This window comes from Scyliorhinus torazame, chromosome 10, assembly GCF_047496885.1.
Source record: "Scyliorhinus torazame isolate Kashiwa2021f chromosome 10, sScyTor2.1, whole genome shotgun sequence".
NCBI classification, from domain to species: Eukaryota; Metazoa; Chordata; class Chondrichthyes; order Carcharhiniformes; family Scyliorhinidae; genus Scyliorhinus; species Scyliorhinus torazame.
Genome location: NC_092716.1, coordinates 147,121,556 through 147,146,134, shown reverse-complemented (window position 1 = coordinate 147,146,134; position 24,579 = coordinate 147,121,556). Strand labels below are relative to the sequence as shown.

General features: G+C 47.3%; 1 protein-coding gene and 1 pseudogene across 1 annotated transcript in view; one reads left to right on the top strand and one right to left on the bottom strand.

Moving 5' to 3' along the window:
• Positions 1–1,319, bottom strand: part of LOC140384772 (major histocompatibility complex class I-related gene protein-like) — a 29,802-nt pseudogene extending 28,483 nt beyond the window's left edge.
• The window catches only part of LOC140430269 (uncharacterized), a 144,547-nt gene extending 120,272 nt beyond the window's left edge, over positions 1–24,275 (top strand). Inside the window, exons 5-7 of the mRNA XM_072517693.1 lie at positions 6,067–6,149; positions 6,239–6,266; positions 23,432–24,275. Coding sequence (XP_072373794.1) covers positions 6,067–6,149; positions 6,239–6,266; positions 23,432–23,529 — 209 coding nt within the window. The 3' untranslated portion in view covers positions 23,530–24,275. The remainder of the gene's footprint in view (positions 1–6,066; positions 6,150–6,238; positions 6,267–23,431) is intronic.
• The last annotated feature ends 304 nt before the right edge of the window (positions 24,276–24,579 follow it).

Sequence of the window (24,579 nt, the reverse complement as noted above, 5' to 3'; positions counted from 1 at the left end):
GGTGTGACATGACATATAAAAGATTGGGAACCACTGCTCCAGAGTCTGTCCAGGATAAACAGGATGGATCAGAACAAATTAAAAAAAAAAAAATAAGTTCCCAACCGAGAAATCTCTGACAAACCATCACTACAGATCCATTTACACAGAGTTGCATATGTGAAGCTTGAATCAGTTGTTCGCTGTTATTTCGCCGAAATTCCATCTTCCCAGATTTTGTCATCCTCTCCTACCACTGATCTTGGTGGCTGATGTCCCTAGATTACCAACAGGGACACTGGAGGCCACTCCATGATTTGTGGAGCAGTTGGATGAAGAATCCCCTTCATAAGAAGTCTTTGTAGGATTGTAGCCGCTCTTCCCTCTCCCTTTCTTGTTGCAGATGCGACAGCCACAATGATTAGAGCAATGGGCAGCACCAGGATCCCGAGCACAATCCCGACCGGTAACAGAAACCAGGGAGTGAGGCTTTGATACATAAATCACCACCAGTGTCTCATTCAGTCCGCTGTGCTCCACCCGACAGGAATTCTTGGCCTGGTCCTCTGGATCAAACTCCACCCATTTCTGGATCTGGTAGGTCCTTTCGTGATTAGGTAAGATCCCACTGGACAGGGTCTCATCAATCACCAATCCGTCTCCGCACAGATTCACCTCGATGAGCTTGAGGGTAAAACCCGGTGACGACACAGGACAGTCGGTTAGAATCATCCAGACGGGCAAAGGACACAATGGGGGCAACGACTCTCCGTTCTCTCTGTCCATATTCCAGGTATTTCCTCAGTCATTCGATACACTCCACCCCAGATAGTTTTTCCATCCCTGGCTGATGACGTTGTTCTGGTCCAACCTGTTTTTGATGCTCTTTCCCCAGAGGACGGAGTCACCCACACCATGTTACTCTTGTCGAAGCTGATGAAATCTTGTCGATCCCGCCCGTATTGGCTGAATCCACTTGTCCCGTCATCCCTCAGGTCACAGCCATTCGTCATCTGGTAAACGTGGATCCCTCCTGATTGGTTGGTCCTGGACATGAGGATTGGAATATCAACTTTGAAATACTGCTCCTGCATCCGTGCAACAAACTTCTTCCGTTCCCAGGACTAAGGCACCTCACTGTCCACCATCCATTGCTCCCGGGGAATCAACTCCTTCTGATCGCTGTTGTACATAACAAACTGGACATCGTCCACATAACCGACACCCACATACTCCGGGAAACCAGGGATCGGAGTTATACCCGTGACGAAATACCGGAGAGAGTGAGAGCCTGCAGACACCTCTCCACACAGATGGACCAGCGCTATCAGTCCAATCATTGTTGCTTCCCTCAGGCTGGAACAAACATTTTGAGAGAAATCTTTCTCCAAGAAAAGGTCCTAAATATATGTTTTAACAACCTACCTCGGTGCTCTGTCCGATGGGAGTGAGGGGTGAGCTGGTCTGGGTTGCCGCAATGGGATCGCAGGGGCGGAATGGGTGGACATTGGGGGGCAGTTCAGCCAGTGCTCACCCGCTGGTATCCCACCCTCATCCTATCATCGCGCACCACTCCCCCAGCCCCCCCCCATTGTCCCAACCTCCACCACCCCAGGGACTGTGTGATGGAATGGCTAGCTCACATGCAGGGATCATCCATGTGGATGATGGAAAGTGCTACCGTGAGCAGGAGTCAGACGTGGTCAAACGATGCCGAGCACCAGAGCTCATTGCAGAGCGGGGTCGTCATTATCCTCTATCCCATGGACCATACCCGGTTACTGCCAACCCAGGGTCCGAACACTATTGCGGCAGGTATGTATAATGGAGGGGGTTAGTCGGCTGGGGTGGAATGTGGTGTCCATGCCCCTGGTCAGTCCCTCCCCTAGTCGGTGAACCTGGAGGCGGTTGAGGCGTTCTGTGCGTGTTGGTCCTGCCGTACACGTTGTGCAGCCTCCCGTGCTTGCCCGGGTCCCATGTCCTGGCCATCCTCTCCCTCCCCCACATCCTCCTCGTCAGACATGGCCTGGTGTTCATTCTCCTCTTCAAGCACGCTGCCCCTCTGCTGCGCGATGTTTGCGGAGGACAGCAGGCTGCCACGATGCGGGCGACCTTCCAGTGCCATAACTGAACTGCATCTTCAGTATGCCGAAGCACCGCTCGATCACACTCCTGGTTGCTGCATAGGTGTCATAGCAGGTCTTTTTGTCAGCTGTGGCCTCCGGATAGGTATCATCAGCTACGGCTGCAGTGGATAACCCCTGTTGCCCAAGAGCTAACCCCCTAGCCGGGGGTGCTTCTCGAAGAGGCTGGAAATCGTTGAGTGTGCCAGGGTGAAGGTGTCATGCACCCTGCCTGGGTATGCACGTTCATTAGGTGAAACTCCTTTCGGTTTGTGTCGAGCGATCTGTCGTTTGCAGGTGCTCGTAGAGTGACATGCATCCCGTTGAACATCCCCTGGGCCCGGGGCATCTCGGTAATAGTGGCAAACCTCGCTGCTCGGGTATCTTGGTGGGCTAAGTGCACATTAAAATAGATGTATTGTGCCGACTGGGCATATAGGTTCACCGTGGCGGCGTGGATGCACCTGTGCACCAAGTTCTCAGACAGATCCCCACTCTGACCCTTTGCATAAACGTTCAGGCGACCATCACCTTGACAGTCGGGATGGGTGTCCTCCCCTATTCCCCCATGGTGCGAGGTGCGGCATGATCTAGCAGATGTGTTGCACTGTCCCCCTGCTCAGCCGACGTCTAAGACGGCATGCCCGATCACGCAGGTCCTCAAATGACAGGCGCTGCCGGTATACACGAGGCCTCATGCGGTGGCTCCTTTGCACCTCCCCCTCCTCAGCCTGTTCGGCAGCCGGCTTTCCATCCTCAGCGGCTGCCTCCTGTTGCTCTGGGGCAGGCTCTATTGCTGCAGCTTCCTCCTCCTCGAGCAGCTCCAGCTCATACAGCTGTATTCCCCATGGCTGCTATGACTAGGGGAAGGCCACCAATGTTGGTTGAATTCCAATATCCACTGTCCGCAGGGGGTAAATGGCACACGTGTTAGCATGGTGCGTACCCCAGTGTCCAACCAGGTCCACTGGGCTACATAGTTGGCACATGGACCCTGCCACGGCATGTCTCTCTGTCAGTGTCTCTCCATCGGTGCCCGGAACTGTGGGGGTCTCTGGCCCTGACGCCTGTCCCTGCTGCCAGGGGTACCATCGGCTAGCGCTGCCCATGCCATTGGTACGTTCCACAGCCTCTGCCCGGCATCTCCTGTAGGAGCTACTGTGGGCGTGGAACTTGGAAGGGCCATGTGATGCCCTGATGATGAGTGGTGGCCGGTTGGGTGGGGCTGGTATGGCAGGGTGTGGCATGCGGGAGTGGTGGTGTGGGGTGGGGACACCCATACGCCCGGTTTCACTCTGCAAAACCAAATCCAAGGTGGGTGGTCAATGGAGAGTACAGCAAAATGGCTGCCTTGCAATGGAGGCCGTGCCTGGACACTGCCCCGTCCAGAGGGGGGTCACCCCAGCCCCATGCCCATCACCGCCGTCAGTATCTAGTCTGGCAGCCCGTGGTCACGCTTCTGTGTGTCCCACCTCCTCTCACTCTCTCAGCCACGGCGCCTGTTTCTCGATTTTTAAAAGCAGAATTTTTAAAAACATTGCTGTTGGGAATTTCCCCCAGTGCAGCTGGAGAATCGTGGAGGCTCCAGAGAATACCGGGTCAGGCCAATGATATGCCAAAGGCATTTACTGTATGTACGGAGTGGAACTCCTTGACGCCGCTGTCAAGGCACCGGAGAATTGTGATTTGGCTTGAAACCGGCGTCCGCCGCGATTTGTCTTGAATCCAGTGCCCGTCTTGATTTTGGTGCCAGAATTGATTCTCCACCCAATCACATATCCCGATTCTAGCGTCTGCCGACAGAGAATCCCACTCAGGATTTTTAAGATACGGCATTGCTGTGGATATAAATAAAAAATCAGAAGCAGAACAAGTCAATACGCTTGTTTACTCAATTGGGCCAGTTGCAGATGGCATCATTGCACGGTAAGCTATCGATAAGTCACCTGCCAAATTTGTGGAAGTTTCAAAATCCTTTTGACATTTTTTCAACCTAAGATCCAATGAAAATTTGGAAAGAGCCAACTTTAATACGAGAGAGTCCAGCTGCCTGACATGCGGCCAATTCCTTCTAGACATTTCTACAAGCTGACAGAGTGACGTCAATACAGGAATTTAAACTCAGCTCATTCGAGACAGAATTGTGGCCGATGTTGATGATTCAATGATTTCTTAAAAACTAAAGATGGGCTTCAATGCAATCGGATAGTTAGACAGTCTGAGCTACATGAGCAATACAGGACCAAGGTAAGGGGAGAGAACATGACTTTCGGTAGAAACCAACCCTCAGTCCACCATACCAGAAATGCAGAGACCATCAATGTCAAGGAAAGCCATTCCTGAACTGCCCCGCAAAGTGATTTTGCTAACACTGCAGTGTGAAGCGCAATCACAGGAAAGATCCGTGCCTTGCCCAATGCTTCCACAGCCACCAAGAGGGGCACTTTAGTAAACTGTGGCACTCATGACCTCTAGCACACAGACTTTCCAAAGGCAATCCGTGACATCAAGACTGAAAACTCTGAAGGCACACGATCATGTTTCTTGGGTGACATCAGAAAATGCGGCTATTTGTTTTGGAATGTTGATGTCCTGGTACATGGTCATTATGTTGGATTCGGACAATGAACCATGGCCTAAGGCCTTTGGCCTAAGGAGTCTGACTTCTGGTCATAGGCATGATCCTTGAACCACTGAGGAATGGCAACAAACAGATGTTTGAGCTGTAAGTTGTCCGGAAGCAGCTCTCTCCTGAGCAGTTAAGAAGACAGATGGTATCATAGATGACGTAGAATCCCTCCAGTGCAGAAACAGGACATTCAGGCCATCGAGTCTGCACCCACCCTCCGAAAGAAGACCCCACTTCATTGCAAGGCAGCCATCTTGCTGCGCTCCCCACTGACCACCCACCTTGGACCTGGTTCTGCTGAGTTAAACCGGGCGTATGAGTGCCCCCACCCCACCATTCCTGCACCCCACCCTCTGCCATACCAGCCCCACCCACTGGCTGACACTCGCCATCAGGACATCAAGCGGCCCTCCCAAGTGCAATGCCCACTTATGGGCAATTTTGTATGGCCAATCCACCTAACCTGTAAATCGTTGGACTGTGCAAGGAAATTGGAGCACCTGGAGGAAACCCACATAGATAAGGGAGAACATGCAAAACTCCACACGATCACCCAAGGCCAGAATTGAGCCCTGGTCCTTGATGCTGTAAGGCAGCAGTGCTACCATTGTTGGCCTTGGGAGGAGTTGTAGTCTAGGGTCTTGTACATACAGGTGTAATATGGGACGGATTACTGTACTCACCCACACAGTGATGTAAGAAGACACATGACCCAGAGATAAGGTCAGTCTCTAGATGGACAGAGATCTGCAAGGCTTAGGATGGAGTCAGTTCTATGCTTGTACCCTCTATTGTGTATATCATATAATATATGTACACAGTTGTGAGTTGTTGGTAAAGAGCTATTGTTTATACTCAAAAACTATGAAGCCTACTTCATTGCTGATTTACTCAGTCACCTGCTACCACCCTTCCTTGGTGACCACAGGATGTTTCTTGTTTTTTCTTAACACAATTACTTCCTCCTTACTTGTTACTGCATCCAGCAATATATCCAGTGATGCAACATTGAAACAAGGATTGACCCCCTTGATACTATCTTAGATTTTTTAATTTTTCCATACAGATGCTCAGAACTCCTCCAGATTCCACCTTTACCTTTTCTTTTTAAGCACTGAAGCTGATATTGTGTCATACAGGGCTCATGCTCTCCAGCATTGGAGATGTAAAATATGAAATAGAGTGATAATGAGGTATCAAGATTAAAATTGGAAATTCCATGTTGGCATCTCTCTGCCGTTGTAGGGTCCCAAAACGATTGGAATTTTAAATAAGTAGCACTATGAATGTTATTGTCTACAACGTTTAACAAACTCCATCTTTTTCTATGTTCAGGTGCAGCTAGAGCTTTGTGTAGCATGGACTTCACTTCTGCAGTGCTGTTAAACCTATCCGTTGTATGCATTAATTTAATATTGGTAAGAGACATGCATGATAAAATTAGATAAAATATTGTAAAATTGTACGTTTATACTTCCCTTATAACATGGTGTTTTGCTTCTGGCAGGTGGACACTATGAATTCAACCATACAAGGTATTTTCTTGCATACATTTTCACCTACACTTGCTGTTAAAATCAAAAACAATATGAGCAGTTTTGTGAATGAATTTAAAAGCTAATATTATTCTCAACATAACATTTTAGGAATGATGTCAAACATTTTAAAAAGGTGTAGAAGGAATTTACTAAATCAAGGGATAAGGAACTTGAATAATATGAGGAGACCAGACTAATATGAGGAGACCAGACAACCTGGAGTTGTTCTCCTTACATAAGATATAGGAGGAGGTGTAGGCCATTTGGCCCATTGCGTGTGGTCTGGCGTTTAATAGGATCTGACTGTAGCATTAACTTAACTTTCCTGCCTATGCCCCTTGATCCCTTTGTCAATCAAACATCTGTCTGAAACAGCTTTTAATATATTCAATGATCCATCTTCCACTGCCCGCTAACACTAACTGCACTGAAAAGAAATTCCTCCCCATCTCGGTCTTAAATGGGAGACTCCCTCATTTGTAAACTGTTCCCCATTGTTCTCGATACCCACAAAAAGTTGCCTCAGCATGTACCCTGTCAAATCCCCTCAGAATCTTATATGTTTCAATACGATCACCTCTCATTTTTCTAAACTCCAAAGAGGATAAGTGCAATCTGATCAACTTTTCCTTTTTAGACAAACCTCTCATCCCAGCAATCAGCTGAGTGAACTTTCTTCGAATGTCCGTCCTTAAGTAAGGTGATCAAACTGTACACAGTCTTCTAGGCGTGGTCACACCAATGCCATGTACAGTTGTAGCACGACTTCCAGACTTTTATACTCTTGTCTCCTTTCAACAAAGGGCAACATTCTCTTTGCTTACCTAATTACTTGTTATACCTGCATGCTCACTTTTTGTAATTCGTAAACAGGGATACCCATGTCCCTCTGTACCACAGCACTGTGTAATCTCTTTTCATTTCAATAATATTCTGTTTTCCTATTCTTCCTACCAGAGTGGACCATTTCACATTGCCCCATATTATATTCATCTGCCAAATTTTTGCCCACTCACTTAACCTGTCTATATACATTTGCAGAATCTTTGTACGCACCTCACATGAGGCTTTTCTTCCTACTTTCATACCGTCAGCAAATTTGACTATATTACAGACTGTCCCTTTAATATATTAGTGAGTCACCGGTATAGATGGTATCTAGATGAGGCCTCAGCACTGATCCCTGTGACACCCCAGTGGTTACAGTTTGCCATCTTGCAAATTAACCATTCATCCCAACTCCTGTTTTAAATTCCTGCGCTACCAGATGGAGCTGTGTACAGGATGTTCAGGTCAGCCCAATTCCAACAGCTGGCCACCAGATGGTTCTGGACACAGGATGTTCAGTTCAGAGCGAGTCTGCTCCTCTACCACCAGATGGAGCTTTCATCTCCCTGTGAAATAACTACAGCTGCCTTCCTGAGCAAACAGTTTTTATTCCCTGTGTCTGAACTCAGCACAGAAACTCTGGCCTTATTTTAAGGAATATTCTGAGTTTAATCTTCAATTTGAGCTCTTCCCACCCTCTGAGATAGTGTTAGACTGTTACTGACCTTTGGAAAATGGCTGGCCCTTTCTCATTCCAGAGATCTCTTAGGCAGGTCTGTTTTCTCTCGGTTTCTTTTAAACAAGAAAGCCTCCACAGGTTTAGCTATAATGCCTCTTAAAATCATGTGGCAAAGAGAGAGAAGGAGAGAGAGAATCTTCAAACTCTTTACCAGCTGGCTTCCTTCACAGAACTGAAACAAAAGATGGAACTCTTCAAAAGATTTGCTTTCTTTTTGGAAGCTTCTGACTGGCTCCTCCAATCACAGGCAACAATAGGAGAAGACCAAGGATCCTACATACACCGATTGGCTGCTTCCCAAGTCTATCAAATCAACATCACAGGTTCTGCCACAAAACTTGAAGGTGGCGCCGTGGCCTGGTCCATCAGGACAGGGGGTTTCAACTCTGCCTAAAATCTGAGGCAGAATTCTGCGCCGGCGGGATGCTCCGTTTTGCCGGCGCCCGGAGGTCTCCCGACGGCTGCCCCACAATGACCGTCCGGCATAACGGAGCATCCCACCGGCATGGTGAGGCAGAAATGTGTCGCGGCAAGGTGGAGAATCCCGCCCCTGTAGTTTAAACAGAATTCCCAAACGGTGCAGCAATGTTGTAACAGCTAACCAGAAAACTGTCTCTCAAAGCAGACAGCAGGACGGGAATAAAAAAGGAACATTGGGCAGGCAAAAGATTTACAACAATGTCCTAACACCATCATTTTGAGCAGGTAGCCCAAACTGAGTTCTGGTGGTGGGCCCCTGTTATGGGCCAGGGTTTAGAGAACCCCAAAGTGTATCATGGAGTTCACCTGACCCACAGCTTTTAATAGATTGTGGTATGGGGAGCACACGACCCACTCTACAGGTGTGGCACAGCAGAAATGGAAAAGTATTTTTTAAAGCAAAACAATGTTTATTCTATGAACTCAACTTAACCTTTTAAAAACATAGTAAACATCTTAGCAACCATTAATTCAAATACAACCCCCAAAGAATGCAATACAAAGTAATGCTTGATAACTTCCCAAACAACATCCAGAAGACAAAATAAACACCTTTTAACATAAGCGCATTAGGTTTACATTCACTACTGAGAACATTTATAATTCTGAATTCACCAAATGATCAAGAGATGGTCTTTTCATGGCAGAGAGATCAACAGTACATCTGCTCTGTCTGGCTTCAGCTCCAACACTGAAAACAAAACTAAAACACACCCTGCAGCAAACAGCCTAAAACGAAAGTAAAAAGCTGACCGGCAGCCCAGCTCCACCCACTCTCTGACATCACTGCAGTAGTAAACACCCGTTTCTTAAAGGTACTCTCACATGACACCTCCCCCCAAGAAAATAAAATAAACCATCAACTTCAAGATGGTTTCATTTTTCATCTTTTCACTATCCTTTAAGAAATGCACACAGTAAATATACTTTTGTGTTTAAAAAAAAAACAACACATGCAAACAGGGACAATAATATAGTCCATTTTTGTTCTTCCTCCAACTGAAATCCTCCCTATTGACAGTCTCTTTGGACAAGAAGGTCTCTGCACGATCCGTCCATTTATTTACGCCTCGGCATTTCTCTTTAAAGTCAGATACTTTCATTCAATCTGATCGCAAAGTCCCTTGTAATTCTCCAACACAGGAGCATTGGTTATCACAGCTTTTAGGCCGTCAAATGCCTGTTGAAAGTCCGCTGTCCACTGAAATTTTCGACATTTCTTCAGCAAGTCTATTAGTGGGGCAATCACGTGACAAAACATTTGCACAAATGTTCGATGAAATCCAGTCATGCCAAGAAATCGCATTATTTCCTTTCATCTTGAGGGTATCGGAAACTCCTCAAGGAGTGTGACTTTGGCTTTTCCAAATTCACTTTTGGCTAGGTTTATCACCAAACCCGCCTCCTGAAGTCGATCGAATAACTCCATTAGATGTTTAAAATGTTCTGTCCATGTCTGGCTGAAAATTACCAGATCGTCGATGTATACCGCACAATTGGGTAATCCTGAAACGACTGTCTTGAAGACCGTCCTGCTGGCACTACGGTCTAAAACTCTCCTGGTCTCCTGCTAGCAGGATATCCTCTCAGACGTGCTCCACTCCATCCGATCACTCCTCTGCACTGCAACTGACAAAACCCCCCATGAACGTCTCCTTGCTTTCCCCAGGAAGTCCACCTCCGGGGTTTCGCTCCCAACATGGCTGGCAGCTCCTGGACCCGTCCTCCTTCGCAAACACGTGCGGACCCATAAAGCGGACCCGTTGGTCGAAAGAGTGCAACTACTGCACGTGAACCCGCAGTACACCTACATGACGCACCCCGACGGGCGCCAGGACACAGTCTCCCTCCTGGACCTGGCACCCGCTGGATCCCCACCCACGTCCCACCATCCGACACCCCCCCCCCCCCCTCCGGTTGCCCCGGCGCCACTCCCCCTCCCCCCAGCGCACCTCACCACAGCCCCCGCCCCAGGAGGACCGTTCTCCCACTGGTTCCACTCGAGGGCGATAAACACGCACACGCTCCTGGAGTCACAGGTGACCAAGTCGGCGCCTGTATCACCACCGGGACTGAGGCGACCACAGCGGAGGATCAAGGCACCCGACCGACTGAACTTGTATTCTTTGCCTGAACTTGTAAATTTTGCCTGAACTTTGTAAATTTTCCACCACCCCCACCGGACTCTATTTTAACAGGGGGTGAATGTGGTCGTCACCACTAACTATATTAGATGTAGTACGGTAAGGCTCCTGTACTAGAGGTACATGGGTAAATCCCTGCCTGCTGGCTCTGCCCAGTAGGCGGCGTATAAATGTGTATGCACACTGGAGCTGCACCCATTCTGGTAGCAGCTACAGGAGGCCACACATATTTGCTCAATAAAGCCTCGAATATTCACTACTCTCGTCTTTGTAGTAATTGATAGTGCATCAGGCGGCAAAGAATCCACCCCAGGGGTCCCATTTAAAACAGAATTGTGTTTTCTCAGAGGTCATTAGTTTGTCAAATTGTGTTACCCAGAAAGTAGTGGCAGCTGAAACACTGAATATCTTCAAGACGGAGTTGGATAGATTTTTGATCAACAAGGGAGTCGAGAGTTATGGGAGGTCAGACTGGAAAGTGGAGTTGAGGTGACAATCAGATCAGCCATGATTTTATTAAATAACAGGACAGGCTTAAGGAGCTTCCAATTCTTGTGTTCTTGCATTGTTGGGTTTATGATTTCAAATTTGCACCAAATATTTGTACACTTTGTTTGTCACAGACTATTCACAGTAACTGAATCATGAGGAACATGCAATGCATTATTCGCCAATGAAAGACCCAAATGCAATTTAACGATTATCAGTGTGTTCATATAGAAAGGAATTGCATTTCTGTATTTGCGAAAGCTGTTGTTGGGGAAGTGCACTGGTGGGATTAAAACTGTAGTGAGGTTGAGATTAGTGAGGGAATTAGGAACATATTGAAATTTAATTAATGCCAGCAGTGGAATGTGCCAAGGAGAGTCAAATTTGGTTATTGGACCCTTAGTTGACCACAAAGGGAGTCCATATTGAGGTGAATAAAGAAATAAAGTTTTATTACAATAACTATTATGTACACATAAGGTGTACACATCACCAACAGTCTGTCCTGGTCCACCTAAGTCGACGCTACAACCAAGAAAGCACAACAGCGCTGATACTTCCTCCGGAAACTAAGGAAATTCGGCATGCCCATATTGACTCTTACCAATTTTTACAGATGCACCACAGAAAGCATCCTATCTGTCTGCATCACAGCTTGGTATGGCAACTGCTCGGTCTAAGATTGTAAGAAACTACAGAGAGTGATGAACACAGCCCAGTCCATCATGCAAACCCGCCTCCTATCCATTGACTCTGTCTACATCTCCCGCTGCCTTGGGAAAGCGGGCAGCATAATCAAAGACCCGTCCACCCGGGTTATTCTCTCTTCCAATCTTCCATCGGACAGAAGATACAAAAGTCTGAGAACATGCACCAACAGATTAAAAAAGCAGCTTCTTTCACACTGTTGCCAGACTCCCGAATGGCTCTCTTATGGACTGAACTGATTTCTCTATGAATCTTCTCTACTATTGCAGCACCACACTCCGTATGGTTCACCCGAATGTCTAGGTCTATGTATTTATTGAATGTCCTATGTTTTTCATGTATGGCACAATCTGCCTGGACTATACACAGAATAATATATTTCACTGTACCTTGGTGCACGTGGCAATAAAACTAATCTACACAGCACAAAATATCCAGCTGGGTCTTTCCTCTATATTGGTACTAAAACTGGCTGACTTTAGCTATACATCCCCCTTTAACAGGATATTGGGGGGGGGGGGGGGGGGGGGGGGGGGGGGCTCATATTTAGTGAGGCTCACGGGCAGTTTAATCATTGCCATTTCATAACTCCCGCGAAGATTGTGACTCCCCTTCCCCACAAAGTCTGAAGAATCATCCTGTTGACTGTGGCAGTGGAGGGCGCCGAACTACTTGCTTTGTCTCTGGCTATGCGTCATGCACCCACAGCTCAGAATTGGGCGGTGTGTCTCAGGAAGTTGAACGTCGCTTCTGACTGGAACGGCGAAACAAAATCTCTGTCGGAGGCTGCTGCACTGTGGATTCTCCGTCGGAGGCCACCAACCATGGGTCTCCATATTTGAATCTGTGTCGACACCCTCACTCGTGTCGGCGTCTTGACCCACTTATGGTTCTGATCTGGCCATCTCAGGCATCCGATTCGGCTGGACAAGAACTTTTTGTTCACAAAGAATTTTATGAAGAATTGGTCGCTTGAACCTAATGTCATCCACGTGCTTACGCATTACTGAACCTGGACTTGTACCTGATAGGAAATGGGCCCTGTCTGGCGGATTATGGTCCCAGAAATCCACCAGGCACCGTCTGTAACTTCGGACATACACTATGTCACCTGGTACAGTGTCACCTGGTGCAACAAGCCTTGGCGGTCAATGTTGAATGGGGCAACACCCTTCCAGGGTTTGGTTGTGGCGCACCTTCCCACTGATGTCAGGGAAGACCTTGATAACGCGAGTCCGAAGTCTCCGTTCCATAAGTATCTCAGCCGGGGCCAACCCAGTCATGTTATTGTAGGGTGGTCCTGTAACCAAACAGGAACCGGGCCAGCCTCGTGTCCACTGATCCCGAAGACTGTTTCCGTAATCCGCGATGAACATCTGGACTGCCCTTCCCGCTAGCCCATCCGAAGCTGGGTGTTGCGGAACAGTCCGACTGTGTCGTACCCCGTTGGCCTTCAGAAAACCCGAGAACTCTTTGCCCGTAAAAGGTGTGTCATTGTCTGTGACTAACATCTTGGGTATGCCATCGGTACAAAAAGACAAAATGCAGCTTTTGATCGTAGCCCTGGAGGGAGTCACCCCCATCTTGTGGATCTCCAGCCATTTGGAATGTGCATCAATTCAGAAAAGGAACATCGACCCCTGAAACTACCTGAGCCCATGGCTGCTCTGGCCACACCCAGGGCTGAAGGAGCACAGCCGGCGGGGGCTTCTGGTGCTCCTAACAAACAGAACACTGTTGGGTCAATTGCTCAATTGTCCAGTTGCTCACCCAGCATCCAGGCCCGGCTACCAGACATAGCTGCATGTTAACATTTTAATTTTTGATACCCCGTTGTGGAGGATTTGCAGGATCAAACTACGACCCTTTTCCGGAACAACAACAACACGTACCCCAAAGCAGGACCCATCCTCCACACTAAATGAGAGCATCTTGGATGAATACTTCACCTGGGAGCTGTCAATGCTGTCCCCGTGTAACACTTGGAAAGAACCGGGTCTGTTTGGGTCCACTCACGGATACTAGCCGCAATAGACCGGTAACTAGTTCATGAAGTTGAGAGTGGCGACAATTTTATCTGCCCTGGAAGGAGATGGGGGGGGGGGGGGGGGGGGGGGGGCTAATCGGCAAGGGCAGCTTGCTCAATGCATCAGTGTGTGCAATTTGAGTGCCTGACCTATGTTCAAAAGGAGTATTCGTAGGCAGCCAAGGGCCCACCGATGGATCCTCATGGAAGAGATAGGCGGGATGGCCGTGTCCTCCTTGAATAAATTGAGCAATGTTTTGGGGTCGGTGATGAGGGTGAAATGGCGGCCTTACACATATTGGTGGAATTTCTTCACTGCAGAAACCACTATTGGGCTCTCCTTCTCTGTGCGTATTTGCATTCATCTACAGCCAGCGTTCCAGCCAGCGTTCAGGAGGCGAAAGCAATTGGCCGATGTGTGCCATCCTGTGAGAAAGAACCGCCCCACTGCCATTTGGCGCGGTCTCTCACATGACGATGAGAGGCTTTGCGGGATCTTAGTCAGCAAGCCGGATGATGAAAACTGTTTCTTCACCTGTTTTGAAAGCCATTTCCTACGGCCTGTGCCACGCACACCAAACGCAGATGCAGGGATACCAGCATCATAGTGAGATTTGCGATGAACTTGTCATAATAGTTCACTTACACTAAAAATGATCAAAGCTCCGTGGCACTCGCAGGGGCCTGCTGAATGGCGTGCACCTTCTTTGCGACTGTGTGTAAACCCGATAGCCCAAATACATCACACCCTTGATGTAAAACATGCTTAGCTCTTTGCAGGCAGACGTCAGAGTCCGCAAACGGTGGAGAACTTACAGCAGTTGTCCAAATGCACCTGCTCGGTTGCACCGGTGACCAGCATGTCATCTAAATACACCACTACACATGATAACCCACACAGGATGTTTTCCATTACCCGCCGGAATGTAGCACAGGCCGACGACACACAAAAGGCAACTTGGCATACATTTACAAGCTGCAGTGTGTGCTGATCGTGACATAATGGCGGGAGGCCGAGTCCAAATCGAGTTGCAAACATGCGTGACTCATATCAAGTTTAGTAAATGAATAAGTCCACCTGCTTATTTAGCGTCAAGGTCCACAATACTGGGTATCTGGTATTGGGTAGCGGTGCAGACGCGAAGCTGTATTTTCCGTCAGTTTGTAATCCCTACATTACAGGACCGTATTGTCCGGTTTCAATACCGGAACCTCCGGCGCTGCTGAATCTACCAAGCGCACAGGTCGGATAATCTCTAATTATTGAAGCCGGTTGAGCTCGGTCTCCACTTTTGCAAGCAATGCTTAAGGGACGGGCCCTAAAATATCTCGGCTATGCAGCTGCATTGACATGGATTTTGACCACAGCACTCCTAATTTTCCTCATTTTGGGTTGAAAGACTTCAGGCTACTTTCCCACGACTTTGCTCAGGCCCCCTGATTCCATTTGGAGGATGCGTTGCCAACCAAGGTGCAGGCGGCTCAACCAGTCATGAATGACGCGGAAAGCAACGGGCCCCGACGGAGTCACTGGTCGAGCATTCAGCTTGCGTAAACCAGCTGGTGACTGTATTAGCAGATATCTTCAACACCTCACTCCACCACTCTGGAGGTCCCCACCTCATAGAACATAGAACGATACAGCGCAGTACAGGCCCTTCGGCCCACGATGTTGCACCGAAACAAAAGCCATCTAACCTACACTATGCCATTATCATCCATATGCTTATCCAATAAACTTTTAAATGCCCTCAATGTTGGTGAGTTCACTACTGTTGCAGGTAGGGCATTCCACGGCCTCACCACTCTGCGTAAAGAACCTACCTCTGACCTCTGTCCTATATCTATTACCCCTCAGTTTAAAGCTATGTCCCCTCGTGCCAGCCATTTCCATCCACGGGAGAAGGCTCTCACTGTCCACCCTATCTAACCCCCTGATCATTTTGTATGCCACTATAAAGTCTCCTCTTAACCTTCTTCTCTCCAATGAAAACAACCTCAAGTCCATCAGCCTTTCCTCATAAGATTTTCCCTCCATACCAGGCAACATCCTGGTAAATCTCCTCTGCACCCGCTCCAAAGCCTCCACATCCTTCCTATAATGCGGTGACCAGAACTGTACGCAATACTCCAAATGCGGCTGTACCAGAGTTTTGTACAGCTGCAACATGACCTCCTGACTCCGGAACTCAATCCCTCTACCAATAAAGGCCAACACTCCATAGGCCTTCTTCACAACCCTATCAACCTGGGTGGCAACTTTCAGGGATCTATGTACATGGACACCTAGATCCCTCTGCTCATCCACACTTCCAAGAACTTTACCATTAGCCAAATATTCCGCATTCCTGTTATTCCTTCCAAAGTGAATCACCTCACACTTCTCTACATTTGCTATCTCTCAGCCCAGCTCTGCAGCTTATCTATGTCCCTCTGTAACCTGCTACATCCTTCCACACTGTCGACAACACCACCGACTTTAGTGTCGTCTGCAAATTTACTCACCTACCCTTCTGCGCCTTCCTCTAGGTCATTGATAAAAATTACAAACAGCAACAGCCCCAGAACAGATCCTTGTGGTATGCCACTTGTAACTGAACAATATTCTGACCATTTCTCATCAACCACCACCCTCTGTCTTCTTTCAGCTAGCCAATTTCTGATCCACATCTCTAAATCACCCTCAATTCCCAGCCTCCGTATTTTCTGCAATAGCCTACCGTGGGCAACCTTATCAAACGCTTTACTGAAATCCATATACACCACATCAACTGCTCTACCCTCATCTACCTGTTCAGTCACCTTCTCAAAGAACTCGATAAGGGTTGTGAGGCATGACCTACCCTTCACAAAGCCATGCTGACTATCCCTGATCATATTATTCCTATCTAGATGATTATAAATCTTGTCTCTTATAATCCCCTCCAAGACTTTACCCACTACAGACGTGAGGCTCACCGGTCTATAGTTGCCGGGGTTGTCTCTGCTCCCCTTTTTGAACAAAGGGACCACATTTGCTATCCTCCAGTCCTCTGGCACTATTCCTGTAGCCAATGATGACATAAAAATCAAAGCCAAAGGTCCAGCAATCTCTTCCCTGGCCTCCCAGAGAATCCTAGGATAAATCCCATCAGGCCCCGGGGACTTATCTATTTTCAGCCTGTCCAGAATTGCCAACACCTCTTCCCTACGTACCTCAATGCCATCTATTCTAATAGCCTGGGTCTCAGCATTCTCCTCCACAACATTATCTTTTTCCTGAGTGAATAATGACGAAAAATATTCATTTAGTATCTCGCCTATCTCTTCAGACTCCACACACAACTTCCCATCCCTGTCCTTGACTGGTCCCACTCTTACCCTAGTCATTTGCTTATTCCTGACATACCTATATATAGCTTTTGGGTTTTCCTTGATCCTACCTGCCAAATACCTCTCATGTCCCCTCCTTGCTCGTCTTAGCTCCCTCTTTAGATCCTTCCTCGCTACCTTGTAACTATCCATCACCCCAACTGAAACTTCACACCTCATCTTCACATAGGCCTCCTTCTTCCTCTTAACAAGAGATTCCACTTCCTTGGTAAACCACGGTTCCCTCGCTCTACGCCTTCCTCCCTGCCTGACCGGTACGTACTTATCAAGAACACGCAGTAGCTGATCCTTGAACAAGCTCCACTTATCCAGTGTGCCCAACACTTGCAGCCTACTTCTCCAACCTATCCCCCCCCCCAAGTCACGTCTAATGGCATCATAATTGCCCTTACCCCAGCTATAACTCTTGTCCTGTGGTGTATACTTATCCCTTTCCATCACAAACGTAAACGTCACCGAATTGTGGTCACTGTCCCCAAAGTGCTCTCCTACCTCCAAATCCAACACCTGGCCTGGTTCATTACCCAAAACCAAATCCAACGTGGCCTCGCCTCTTGTTGGCCTGTCAACATATTGTGTCAGGAAACCCTCCTGCACACACTGTACAAAAAACCACCCATCGAATGTACTCGGACTATATCTTTTCCAGTCAATATTTGGAAAGTTAAAGTCTCCCATAATAACTACCCTGTTACTTTCGCTCTTATCCAGGATCATCCTCGCCATCCTTTCCTCTACATTCCTAGAACTATTTGGAGGCCTATAGAAAACTCCCAACAGGGTGACCTCTCCTTTCCTGTTTCTAACCTCAGCCCATACTACCTCGGAAGATGAGTCCCCATCTAGCATCCTCTCCGCCACCGTAATACTGCTTTTGACTAGCAGCGCCACACCTCCCCCTCTTTTGCCTCCTTCTCTGAGCTTACTAAAACACCTAAACCCCGGAACCTGTAACATCCATTCCTGTCCCTGCTCTATCCATGTCTCCGAAATGGCCACAACATCGAAGTCCCAGGTACCAACCCATGCTGCCAGTTCCCCTACCTTATTTCGTATACTCCTGGCATTGAAGTAGACACACTTCAAGCCACCTACCTGAACACTGGCCCCCTCCTGCGACATCAAATCTGTGCTCCTGACCTCTATACTCTCATTCTCCCGTACCCTAAAGCTACAATCCAGGTTCCCATGCCCCTGCTGAATTAGTTTAAACCCCCCCAAAGAGCACTAACAAATCTCCCCCCCCAGGATATTTGTGCCCCTCAGGTTCAGATGTAGACCATCCTGTCTGTAGAGGTCCCACCTTCCCCAGAAAGAGCCCCTGTTATCCAGAAATCTGAATCCCTCCCACCTGCACCATCCCTGTAGCCACGTGTTTAATTGCTCTCTCTCCCTATTCCTCATCTCATTATCACGTGGCATGGGCAACAACCCAGAGATAACAACTCTGTTTGTTCTAGTTCTGAGCTTCCATCCTAGCTCCCTGAAAGCCTGCCTGACATCCTTGTCCCCTTTCCTACCTATGTCGTTAGTGCCAATGTGGACCACGACTTGTGGCTGCTCCCCCTCCCCCTTAAGGACCCGGAAAACACGATCCGAGACATCATGTACCCTTGCACCTGGGAGGCAACATACCAAACGTGAGTCTCTCACGCTCCCACAAAATTTCCTATCTGTGCCCCTGACTATCGAGTCCCCAAATACTAATGCTCTGCTCCTCTCCCCCCTTCCCTTCTGAGCAACAGGGACAGACTCCGTGCCAGAGGCCCGTACCCCATGGCTTACTCCTGGTAAGTCCCCCCCCCCCCCCCCAAGTATCCAAAGCGGTATACTTGTTTCTCAGGGGAACGACCGCAGGGGATCCCTGCACTGACTGCTTCCTCCCAGTCCCTCTTACAGTTACCCATCTATCTCCAATCTTTGGTGTAACTAATTCCCTGAAGCTGCTATCTATGACCCCCCTCTGCCTCCCGAATGATCCGAAGTTCTTCCAACTCCAGCTCCAGTTCCCTAACTCGGTCTTGGAGGAGCTGGAGATGGCAGCACTTCCTGCAGGTAAAATCAGCAGGGACACTAACGGCATCCCTCACCTCAAACATCCTGCAGGAGGAACATTGCACTCCCTTCCCTGCCATCCCTCTAACTTTCAACCATGATGCGGCTCACAACTAAATTAAAAAAAAAAAAAAATAATAATACAATATGGTACTTACCTCACTCCAATGGGTTTTATTATTAGGTTAGAGGAGGAGGGTGGGTGGGAGACACTACATGTGTAGTGTCTCGGGTTTCCTCTCCACCAGAATTTATTGGTGAGCGACTTCCCAGGAGACCTCCTTCAAGAAGACCACCAGAATACCAGTACCAAAGAAAAACAAGGTAGCTTGCCGCAACGACTACCAATCGGTTGCCCTGTCTGTTATCATGAAATGCTTCGAGCGCCTAGTCATGAGATGGATCACTGCCAGCATTCCAGACGGCCTTGATCTACTGCAGTTTGCCTATCACTGCAACCGGTCCACAGAAGATGCCATCTCCCTGGCTCTACAATCAACACTCGAACACCTCGGCAACAAGGACGCCTATGTTAAGACTGCTGTCCATCGACTACAGCTCTGCCTTCAACACCATTATTCCTAATAAGACTAATAACCAAAGTCTGCAATCTTGGACTCGATCCCTTCCTGTGCAGCTGGATCCTTGACTTCCTCACCAACAGACTGCAATCTGTCAGGAGAGGCAACAGTATCTCCTCCACATTAGTCCTAAACACTGGGGCCCCGCAAGGATGTGTGCTCAGTCCTCTACTGTACTCCCTATACACACATGACTGTGTGGCAAGATTTAACTCCAACTCAATCTACAAGTTTTCGAATGATACAACTGTGGTGGGCCGTATCTCAAACAACGACGAATCAGACTACCAGAGGGAGAAAAATCACTTGGTTGCATGGTGTACCGAAAACAACCCCTCTCTAAATGTCAGAAAGATCAAGGAACTGATCATCGACTTCAGGAAGCGTAGCACGACATACACTCCCGTCTGCATCGATGGCTCCGAAGTGGAGATGGGCGATAGCTTTAAGTTCCTGGGGGTCACCATCACCAACAGTCTGTCCTGGTCCACTCACGTTGATGCAACAGTCAAGAAAGTCCAACAATGTCTCTACTTTCTACGGAAGCTAAAGAAATTTGGCATGTCTGCATCGACTCTCACAAATTTCTACAGATGTGCAATAGAGAGCATCCTATCTGGCTGCATCACAGCCAGGTATGGCAACTGTTCGATCCATGATCGCAAGAAACTGCACAGTGTGGTGAACTCAGCCCAGCGCATCATACAAGCTTGCCACCCCCACATTGATTCTATATACACCTCCCGCTGCCTCAGGAAGGCAGACAGCATTATCAGAGACCCCTCCCATCCAGGCTTTGCCTTCTTTCAGACCCTTCCATCAGGCAGAAGGTTCAGAAGTCTGAAGACCAGCACATCCATACATAGGAATAGCTTCCTCCCCACAGCTACAAGACTCAACGACTCCCCCTCGGACTGATCTGTTCCCTGTAAGAACACTATTCACGATGCCTTATGCTGCTCTTGCTCATGTGTTTGCTTTGTTTGACCCCTTGTTCCGCACTGTAACCAATCACTTTATGGATGTACCATTGTCAATGTTCTCTGCTGATTATTCTCTTTGTCTACTCTGTACGCACTGTGTGCGTTCCCTCGGCCGCAGAAAAATACTTTTCACTGTACTTCGGTACATGTGACAATAAGTCAAATCAATCAATTAATCAAATATGTGGGAACAGATATTGAAGAAAGAACATTTTTTTCTGTGTGTTTATTGATAATTTGCCTCAAGTGCAGGGCCATGTCCCTTCACTACAATTAACGGGAGGCACACTGACTGCAGCAGCAAACCACTGAGCCACAGTGATCCCTGCAATGTCCAGTAGCCCGCCAGTATAAGTGGCCATTCAGGCCTCAGTGTCCTCAATCTAAATGTTGCACTTCTTTCTTAATGCAGTCGAAATGCTTCACTATGATGGAAACTGCAGCACCAGTATCAAGTTCCATATCCAAAAGGTATCCATTCACTTACACAGCGAGTTTGATGGGCACAACCCGAGGTGCTGCCACATAATTGTTCAGTTCATCCAGAAAGTACAGGCCCTAGGCAGGTGTCTACCTCTATCGGGGCGCCAGGACCTCAGACCGACACGTGGCTTGAGTTCACGTCGGGGCCTCGGACCACATAATAATAATCTTTATTAGTGTCACAAGTAGGCTTGCATTAACACTGCAATGAAGTTACAGTGATAATCTCTCAGTCAACACACTCCGGCGCCTGTTCAGGTACACTGAGGGAGAATTCAGAATGTCCAGTTCACCTAACAGCACGTCTTTCGGGACTTGTGGGAGGAAACCGGCGCACCCAGAGGAAGCCCATGCAGACACAGGGAGAACATGACCCACAACGGCCTGAGTTCCTCAGCAGATCCTGTGGAGGTTTCCTGTCCGGACGACCTGGTCTTCAACCAATGGACCTACACGGCACTCAGCCCAGAGCGGAGTACTGCCCTTAGTTGGGCGAGGAGGTCGATCGCCGGTAGAGGCACGCCCTAAGGCAATCACTTCAATTTCCTGGATTTCCTGCATCCCTTGTTCGCCGCTTTCACGTCATTAGGAAATTTGCACAGCTTGCTGCAATTTTAAAGACGGTTCAGCCAACTATTTATTTTGAGTGGCCACATTTTTAATGCTGCACGCCAAGGGGTCATGCAGCATTTCCGGCAGGGATGCACCAAAATACGCAGAATTCGTCTATTTTCCGTAATCTCGCCAAAAATATGGTGATGGACTCACCCGGGATGCTTTCCGCAGTATTAAAGCGATATCTCTGTACCAATTACAAATGGTGTCAGGTTAAAATGTTTCCCCACTAGCGTTACTAGTTGCTTGAAAGTATGAGTATCAGGAGCTGCAGAATAGGTGAGGCTCCGTATCACACCCTAGATAAGTGTGCCACAGGCAGATAACAGAATTACTGTCTGACAATCATTCTTGATACTATTGGCCTGAAAAAACATGCATTCTTTCTGCATACTGAGTCCAGACCTCCATGTTGGCCGTCAAACACATCTAATATTCCAAACTGTTGCATAGTAAATGAAAAGAGTCTGACCTGTATCCAGCAGGGTTAGTGAGGTGGCTTAACTGGCAAGAGTTGCAGTGTCGACAGAAAACCAATTCAACTCTTGTCTCCAGTTTAGTGGACCACAAAGGGAGTCCACACTGAGTTGAAGAAAGAAATTAAGTTTTATTACAATAACTATTATGTACACGTTATGAAAGATCCCAACCGGGTCCCTTCTCTAAGTCGATATCCAAACTGGAATACTTTATCCAGATGTTTAGCAATACATGGTTTAGGATTATCGCCTCCTTTAATGGAAGAGCTCGTATTCAGTGAGGCTCACTGGAGTTTAATCATTGCTACTTTTTAAGTCCCATGCGGGTTATGACAGGACCAGTTTCATTACTCCTGTTCACTTTGTTGCAAAACGGATGGATATTGGTGTAAGGACCTGACGACAGATATTGGCTGGAATTTTCCGGCTGTTGGGATTCTCTGTTCTTGTTGGCAGCGTACTCCCACCCGTGGGTTTCCTGGCGACATGGGGTGGCTTCAATGGGAAATCCCATTGGCAAGCAGCGGGAATAGAGAAAACCGCCGCCAGCGAACAGCATGCCACCGAGAAACATGTGGCTAGGAGACAGGAGAATCCAGCCCACCATCTGACATTTGTTTAGACAGAACTCTTGACAAGCAATGTCACGTTCTTCTACAGTGACCCACAGCTTAAAAAGGTAGCATTGGTAGATTGATGTTTCTCTCACCTCATCAAGGATAGATGTAGCCTATTTTATTATTTCACAGATGTCAGTGTCGCTAACAATGCCAGCATTTGTTGCCCTTCCCTATTTGATCTGGTACTGAGGTGCTTTCTCGGTGATTTCAGATGGTAGTTAAGAGTCAACCACATTGCTGTGGAGCTGGATTCACAGAAAGGGCTGACTGGGTTTGGATGGCAAACTTCCTTCCCTAATGGAAATTGACAAACCAGATTGTCTTTAAAATGACAATTAATAATAGTTTCATGGTCACCATTACCAAGGAAAGATTTTCAGATTTTATGAATTGAATTTAAATTCCACCAGCTGGCATAGTGGCATTTGAACCCATGTCCTTTGAACATTAGTTTGGACCTCCAAATTACTAGTCTAATGACATTATAGCTATGTTGTCATTAACCCAATATGTCCAAATATGGTAAAATTTAAAATTAATATTTTTTGATTCTTTTTCAGATGGCTTGAGAGAGAAACAACAGGGCACGAATGAACCAGATATATTTAGTATAATATCGAAAGCCAACAATGAACTCTGTAAGAAACGTTCAGAATAAGTTTTTAGCATTTTGTGAACTAAGTATTTAAGTGTTGATACTTGTAATGACCCAATGGATTCAAATATGTTGTAGCATTACAAGATAGACATGGTGGTGCTCATCTTTAGAAACGATGTCAAGGCCATGGAAATGATACAAAAGTAATTCATTAAGATGATACAGATGAGTAGAGATGAGAAGAATTGGCGCTGTTGTTATTAGAGCAGGGAAGGTTAAGAAGAAACCTGAATTATTAAAATTTAAGAGTATTGAAATTTTACAGGGCAAAGAGGCCCTTTTGCCCATTGTGTCTGCACTGGCCATAAAGCACCAATCTATCCTGATCCCATTTTGCAGCACTTGATCCATAGTCTTATATACTGTGGTGCTTCAGTGCTCATCTTGTAGATCTCCAAATTTCTTTCCCTGTCAGTCTGGCCTCAATAAAAGTTGAGACGGATTCGCACGTAAACAGAAGTTATTTATTTAGCTTGCAAGCTTGAATCATCTTACAGAAATGTAAGAGACATCCAGCCTCTTTCATTCCAGAAAACGACTGAACTAAAAGACAAAGGGATCTCTGCAAAATCAATTCAAATGGTATCAAGTTTCACATACTCGACGGACATAGGTCAGCCTATGTCCCTCCTGACCTGTTCGATCTATTCTGATTGGCTCACTTCCGATCCCTTTCTCTGGCCCCTATCAATGAAGCATCACTCTCATAGACACACCTCTTCCTGCTTTTTCCATGCGGTCTCAAATTCCTTTGTCCCTAACTGCAAGAATCAAAGTGGCTTATTTCTACATTACATTAACTAGTAACTCTAAAGTAACTATTTTATATCACATTCGTCATTCCCTCCTTTTATCATTCCATGATAACCGAACTATCCAATCTATAGCTACGGTTCCTCATCTAAAAAGATCCGTCGCTGCATTTCCAATTCCTGTCTTAGCCCCCCTTCATCTGCTTCACCCTCATGGATTTTAACAGTTAAATTTTTTTTCTCGGTGATTGGGGCGGTGATCTGATCTAGTGCACCCCGCATTCTACCCATCACACAT